Source organism: Pteropus vampyrus, unplaced genomic scaffold, assembly GCF_000151845.1.
Source record: "Pteropus vampyrus isolate Shadow unplaced genomic scaffold, Pvam_2.0 Scaffold12, whole genome shotgun sequence".
Taxonomy (NCBI): Eukaryota; Metazoa; Chordata; class Mammalia; order Chiroptera; family Pteropodidae; genus Pteropus; species Pteropus vampyrus.
Window position 1 is genome coordinate 14,252,703 of NW_011888793.1, and position 7,879 is coordinate 14,260,581.

Genomic DNA, 7,879 nt, shown 5'->3' on the forward strand with positions numbered 1-7,879 from the left:
ATAGGTTTTCTGGGAGGGTGGTGGTGGTGAGCACATCAGCCAGGGTCTCGTAGGCTATTGTGAGGACCTCATAATTTATCCTGAATATGGTTGGAGGCCATTGCAGGGGTTTGCGTCGTAGCACTCTGCTTGCTATGAATAGAGACTGTTCATAGCAAGGGCTGATACAGATACCAGTAGGAGGTCATTACAGTGCCCAGATTGGACTAGGGTGATACAGGATGTGCTAATGGCCTGGATAGGGATATGAGAGGAAGATGTCCAGTGAAGACTCAGGGATATGGCTTGAACAACCTGAGTTTGGGAACAACTGTAGGAGGTAGTGAGGGTTTTTTTGTTTGTTTTTTGGTAAGGAGGGATTGAGAGGAGATAAGCTTTGTGGACACTTGAGTTTTAGATGCCTATTTGAATTTCAGGCAGAGATACTCAAAAGGCAATTAAATACAATAGGCTAGCTTTTAAGGCAGAGGTCCAAGCTACACAAATAAATTTGGAAGTAGGATATAAATGGCATTTACCCCCTGAGACAAGATGAGATCTTTAAAAAATTTAGCAGAGATAGAAAAGAAGAGTTGTCCGAGGCCAGAGCCCTGGTTGGTGCCCTCCAGTGTTGAGAAACATGAGTGATGAGTAGCAACCAGCAAAGCGATCGAGAAGGAGCAGCAGATAAGTAGAAACAAGAATATGGCTCCTGGAGACCAAGTGAGTGAGTATTTAGAAGTGCGACGAGTGATGCGGATGTCAGCTATTGCTAACAGGTAAAGTCAGAAAGGGCTGAGAATTGACTTTAGATAAGAATTTTATCATTCATATGGAAACCAGTAGAGATCTTTTCTGAAATTCCTATTGTTGGTCCAGTGCAGCACCAGAGTTAAAAGTTAGATTACTGAATTCTAGTTTCAGCTTTGCTTCTAATTCTGGGGACGGAGTTATTTAATCTGAGTTCCCTCCTCTATGAGAGGCAGAGAAGGATATTTGGCATTTACCTGAGAGGATTGTTGGGAAGATTGTATAAGACAGCATATAAACTGCAGTGGGCTATGCAAATATAAAGGGTTATTTTTAAATTATTTTTCATAAAAGGTGATGATGGCGATGTTATCTTTTGCTTTATTAACAGAAAAGATGTGATTGTCATTTTTTGGAAAGTAGTAGTTAGGTTAAAGTGAACATTCTCTAGCATTTATTTCTACCTGTGTTTCTGGAGGTAAATTGCATATTACTTTAGATTTATTTAACAGTACCTAACATGGAGGCGTTAGAATGTACAATTAGGTAATGTACTTTGTCTCGCTGTTGTCTTTTAGGCCGTCAATCAAGCTGGAGCCGGACCGTACAGTGAGCTTGTCCTTTGCCAGACACCAGCATCTGCCCCTGACCCTGTCTCTACTCTCTGTGTCCTGGAGGAGGAGACCCTCAATGCCTACCCTGATTCACCGTCTGTGTGCCTTGTACTGAACTGGGAAGAGCCGTGCAATAATGGATCTGAAATCCTTGCTTACAATATTGATCTTGGAGACACTAGCATCACCGTGGGCAATACCACCACCCACATTCTGAAAGATCTCCTTCCAGAAACCACCTACCGGTAAGTGCAAGGGAGAAGTAGTAAAGCTGCATGGATACATCAGCACTGAGGCTACAGACCCTTCAGGTTCTGAGAGCCAAATGGGTGAATTCTAGCCATTCTTAATTCATATTTTTATTAGTATATTTATATTAATAGAATATTTGTATTTTTATATTATTAGTATAGTTACATATTAGTATATTTATATGTACTAAATGCAAATTTGGCTTTAAAACATATTGCTTTATACTTTATGATTTGGTTATAAATTTATACAATTTCACCTACCATTTTAAATCAGTTCCCCACTTTCTGTGGATACCCTCTGTCCTCACCACATTCTTGCCCACCTCTAAAGCAGGTCTCTGCTGCTATTCTGATTCCACAAAAGCAGACACAGTATAACAAAGAATTTGTGATGTGGCTTTACTCAGGATTTTACAAGGAGCCAGAGAAAGAAGTTACATCACACACCGCCAAGCAAAACTCAGTTAACATCTGCATCCTTTCTTTCTCCATTGTTCCTGTCTGGGAGCCAGCCACCTCACCTTCTCACACATCTTTTTCTTCAACGTAGCCTCTTAAAATTTCAAATCATTTATCTCTCTTTCCAAGTTATCATAGCTCGCTCAAAACAAACAAACAAAAAATTAATTAAATGGTTTCTCAAGAATGTAAAGGAGAGCATATATTCAGATTCAGGACATCAGCTGTGTATTTAGGCAAGTTACTGAATCTCTCTGTGTCTCAGTTTCTTCTTCTATAAATGAAAATGAGATTATTTACATCATAAGCATATTGTAAATAGTAAATAAATTAATATGAAATGCTTATATAGAGCCCAGCAGTATATAGCAAGTGCACAATAAATGTGCATTGTAATTTTCGTCGTCATTAAGATCACCTTCCAACAAAACTGCTTCTTGGGGTGGGGCAGGGGAGTGAAGGGGCAGGCATATATAAACTTGCTGCTAGAAAAGGACTTATTATTTCATTTATTTTTTTCTGCAGTGTTATCTAGTTTGATAGCATGATATACAACCTTTTTTTTTCTGCAGAAGCTGAAGAAAGAATCAGCTAATTATTTGTAAGATACAAAAGTTCCATCCTGCTATATCATATTATCTCTGGTTTTTTCTTAGCAAATCTTATGCGAATAATTCGTCTAAGTGTATCCATTTTGCTTTTCAAAACAATGACAGGGTGTTTTTGTTTTTTTTCTACTCTTTTTTTCTTTTAAGAAATCTCTTTTGGGCACCGTGCTGTATACACTGTAGGTCTACAGTACAGTGACAAACACTGTTCTTGCCCTCAGAGCACTCACAGAGTTGGGGGACACTGAAGTAGCAACCTAAGATAATAGGTTATTGTGCCATCACAGGCTAAAAATAACACTGTGGACACAGCCCTGTTGACATTTCAAAGAGGAAGACCTAGGTTTCAGAATAGTTAGGATGGTTCAAAATTGTATTGGAAATAGAAACAGAATAAAGGGGGATATAACTTACATGGATGAAGAGGCAGCCCAGGGACATTCTTCAGTTTTAGCCTTTTAAGTCAATCTCAGAAAGGCAGTCTTCACTCTTGTTTGCTAACCAAATGCTAAGTGCCTCTTGTGTCCAGAGCACTCTCACCAGGTGCTGCAAAAATCCAGAGATGATTAATCTCAGACCTCGACCTCAGGGAATTTCCCCAGTGATGTTGCTCTAAGGAGACCTGACCATGAGGTATATCTCTGGGGAAAAGTGACCAAATAAAAGTCATCTCCCAGCTGTTTCTAAAAGACCAGATGTCCAGAAGGATGTTCTTGGAGGAATGCTGGTTTTTATTAGTCAACATATAGTCAAATGACTTCTGGAAAGATTTTTAGAGCTCAACTGAAGGAAGCTGAAGTACGGAATCTTTGCTTCATGATGAAATGCCAGTTACAGTGGAAATTATAAAAAGTATCTTCCACATGTTAAAAATTTTCTCAGAGGATAATTCTGTTATTGAGAAGATGAAATGGTTTAGTAAAGTAGGGACTGTGGAAGAATGAACTGAGATTTAGGTAATTCCTCAAGACTCTATTTTAAAAGTATTTAATGGATGTAGCATAAATAATTCAATTCAGTATTAATATGCAAGGCTAATATATTGAATTGAATGTGGAAAGTCTCACTGGAAGAACGTCACCTCTTAACCTTACAGGATACCTTGGAAGATACCATTTTAGACAAATTGCATGAAAATTGAATAGCTTTAGAAAAAACAAGTCATATTGTCTGTTCTTGACCCTCCTCCCAAAAAAGATTTAGCCTTCAGCTTTTGCTGGTCAATCTGTAAATAAATTGGATGTTTCATATTTAAGAAACTAAAATTATTATATATAAGAACATCTTTATACGGCTTTATACTAGTTTCTATAGTACAGTATCGGGTACTCTATAATAGAACTCTTGTCAACCATGGTCTTGTTTCTTTGTTTCAAAAACAACTGCAGTAATTATGGTGAAATACACAGTGAGTATTTCAAGGAACTAAGGGTGTAATTTTGGTCCAATCAACTTTTACCTCACTCTTTTCTGACCCATAAATTGGGTAAAATATAAGTGAACAGATCATGATGTTCTAGATAAAAATGTAGAATGAAACATTTTAAGTAGGCTATGGGGCTTTGATAAAGGACTTGTTTCTTTGGTTTGACTTTTTTTTTTTTTAACTTTTCAGCAGTTACAAACTGTTCTCACACTGAGTTTTTTCTTTGTCTTGTGGGGACAGAAATGTGAACCTCTAGCAAACCCACTGACGCAAAAGAGGGTTTTTTAAAAAACTAGATCCATTACTTCTCCATTGTTGCTTGCCAAAAAAAAATAATAACCATTGGCCTCCTGACACCCTATATGGAATTTGGTTAGAATTACAATGCTGCTTTGAAAGGGATTGCTTTTAAGTTTAGAACTGAGTTTGAAATTGAGTTTGTTTTGGTTTGAGGATTAAAAAAAATGTTATTGATAACAGACGTAACTTTCCTTTGCATGCTCCCAGCCACACAGAGTCATAGCCTGCAAACAGAGAAACAAGATTACATGGTGTCACCCTTCCCAGTGCCCTAGCTTGAGCATCTCCAATGACAGGGCAGTGGTTCTGGCATCTAATCACTAGGCAGTCCATCCCACTTGTGAATAACTATTTTGTTAAAACCTCCCTATATCTAAAATCTACACAATTGACTCTGGACCTTCTTCTAGAACAGTGGTTCTCAAACTGGTTCCTGGACCAGCATCGCCAGCATCACCTAGAAACTTGCTAAAATGTAAATTATCAAGTCCTGCTCTACACCTACTGAAACAAACTCCAGAGGCGGGGGGGCACTCCATGCTTTCAGTTGCCCCGAAGGATATTTTGGTGTAAAAGTTTGAAGCCTCTGCCCCAGAGTATTGATTCTTCATGGTTAATTATGTAAGAATTACCTGGAATGCTTTTGCAAACCATGGAAGTCTGAGTCCCACTCCTGTAGACTGTGGATTAGTGGGCCCTAGGGGGTGCCTGGTCATCATTGTCTTACCACATCAGCTGTCTGCTAAACTTAAGCACCTTCACTTCACTCAAATGTCTTTACTAGCATGGGTTTTCCGTAACCCCCTCCATCCTCTTCACTGGGTGAGTTCTGTTTCCTGATGGCCTCTTTAATGAGTAGTACCCAGACCTCCAGGAATGGTCTGGCTGGCTCAAAGAAGAGCAAGACTGTTACCTTACTTGTTTTCCAAATGGAGCAGTTAGTTTAGTAAGGTTTACCTGAGATTACTTTTTTTGGGGCAACATCATTATATGTCTGACTCACACTGAGTTGGCAAACAACTAAAGGTAGATTTGTTTGTTATGCTCATTTATGCTCTTTCTGCTAGATAAAATGGAGATGAAAATAACATTTATTGAGTCTTTACTCTATGTCAAACACTACATTAGCCTGTCAAGAAGTGAGTCATAAATCATTTCTTCCTAACAAGATGAGATGGGCTTTATTAGGAGATAAAGTCTGAGTGGTTCAGAAGTAGCACACTGAACTCAGACAGCCTTGACTTCAGCCCTGGGTCCCTCACTTATTGTCTGTGTAACCTCTGGAAAGTCAGTTAAGTTCTCTGTGCCTCGATTTTCTGATCTACAAAACAGAGATAAATAACTTTAGCTGTCTAATCGGGTTATTGTGTGTTTTAGGTAAGATTTCAGGCACTTTGTATGGGACTTGACACATCGTAAGTAAACACTCAATAAGTTATGTGTTACTAAAATTTGTTAGAAAAGAGGTGAGCTGGAAAGTGGGTCATGACCAAATTATAGGTAGAAGTGTATGTGGAAATCTAGCATCATCCTTTAAGCAATGGGAGACATTTGAGTTTTATTTCCGGTCAAGACAGGGGACACACACACAAACGTCTTAAGTGCCTCGAGACGGAATGATGACACCATATCCAAGGAGCTGTCAGGAGAACCAGCTTGGTTGGCAGCAATGCTGAATCTGAGCCACTCCAGTTACCCTTCTAGGGGGCTTTTTCTGAATAACTTCACTCCGAACACATCTTTTTCTCCAAAGAGATTTTCTATATTAAAGCTACCATTTTATATTTCTTCAGAAGTTATCTGATGGTTATTCTTTTTATTCATATTTTTCTCTCCTTAGTTAGATGATTAGTTGGTAGATTGGTAGGGATGGGAGTATGAATAGCCTATCTTTTGTTTCTTAGGCCTCTTCTACCCCAATCTTTTGTGGTGGAAGTGAGGCTATCCTCCCGGCCCTTCCCCTCTACACTTGAGACGTCCTCAGTACTAGGATGGTTAATCATGACTGAGAAGTCAGCTTCCCCAGTTGAGGAAGGTTTGTTTTGAAAGTCGTCATTCTTTCAATACATACAGTATCGGAAATTTGATTTTGTGTGTGTGTGTGTGTGTGTGTGTGTGTGTGTGTGTAGCGCACATTATGAAGGCTATGCTCTTCTGAAGCAGGAATCTATTTGGCATCTAGAATTAGACCGTAAGTATTTAAATAGTGGATTTTCAATAAAAATTTATAAACAATATGCTTCTTAATTTGATTTATTTAATCAGTATTATCAGTGTATTGATGGATATTGTAGACTCCTGGACACTTGAAGAGATTTTTCACATCATTTTGGCCAAGATAGTGTTTCTCAGAGTTATATTACTTCCCTAATTTGAAAAACAAAATTTTGTTTTTTTGTTATACTTAATTTGCAGAGCTTAAGATTTCAGAAACTGATATACAATGTATGTTAAAACAAACAAACAAAAATGATTAACATGTTACTTCAGCCAATAGAAAACTTCTCAAATTTGGGTTTGGATAGTCTTTAATTAATTTAATAAAACTTGAAAGTCTATTTTTTCTGAGATGAATTCTTAGACTTGGACTTGTTGCTTAGGTTAGTGTTTGTTTTGCTCATTCGTCTCAGGTTAGCTGACCCTGATATTTGATTATTTTCACACACTGCATTTTTCACCTCAAAACAAAACTTTTAAACTACCTACTTTAGTCCTTTTTCTGCTTTCTCATCCTCCTAGGCTCAGAGTTCTTATATGTTTACCAGAATGCAAGAAGACATAGCTTCTTTTCATTTTCTCAGTTCCTTCTGTTTCACTTTCCAGTGTTAACTTCATCATTGGAACTAACATTAGTTGGGTGCATCAGCTACATGGAAAAATGTTTACCATGCATTTTTACTGAAACAAAAAATGTGTTTTTGTAAAAATGAGGATAAGTCGAAGTGAGTGTTTTAAAATTTGGGTAGTTGATTTCAAAGGCCAAAGTTATTTTAAAAATAAAAAAATATATTCGTTGACTATTTTAAATGTCTGTTTCATTGGCAGAAGGCAGTTGTTGAGCTAAAAGTGTAGTTTGAATTAAAATTATCTTTTTGTTGGATTGGAAGCTGTGGGTGGTCTAAATTATGTTAGGAGAATATGGTATGCCAGAATGCACAAAGACTTTGAACCAAAAAAGACCAGATTCACACCCAGATCTACCTATACTCACTATGTGGATCAGTGCAAACGACTGAACCTAGCCATCCACAGTTCCTTCGCTTGTAAAACAGACAAGGTCGGGATGGAAATTCGAGTTAATGTTGTACACGTCAAATCTAGACTTCAACACCTAGTAGTCACTGTGTCATTTAGGGTGAGTTATTTGACATCTCTGAGTTTAACTGCAGTTTTCTCATCTCTAAAGGCAAGAGAAAATACAAGTTCCTACTCCATAGCACAGGCCTTGGACAGAGCAAGTTTTCAATGTTGTTTGTTGCGGTAGTCATT

At 37.9% G+C, this 7,879-nt stretch overlaps 1 protein-coding gene across 1 annotated transcript in view; it reads left to right on the forward strand.

Annotated features, from left to right (window-relative positions):
- The window catches only part of FNDC3B (fibronectin type III domain containing 3B), a 304,172-nt gene that overhangs the window by 260,721 nt on the left and 35,572 nt on the right, over window positions 1-7,879 (forward strand). Inside the window, exon 21 of the mRNA XM_011380910.2 lies at window positions 1,308-1,588. Coding sequence (XP_011379212.1) covers window positions 1,308-1,588 — 281 coding nt within the window. The remainder of the gene's footprint in view (window positions 1-1,307; window positions 1,589-7,879) is intronic.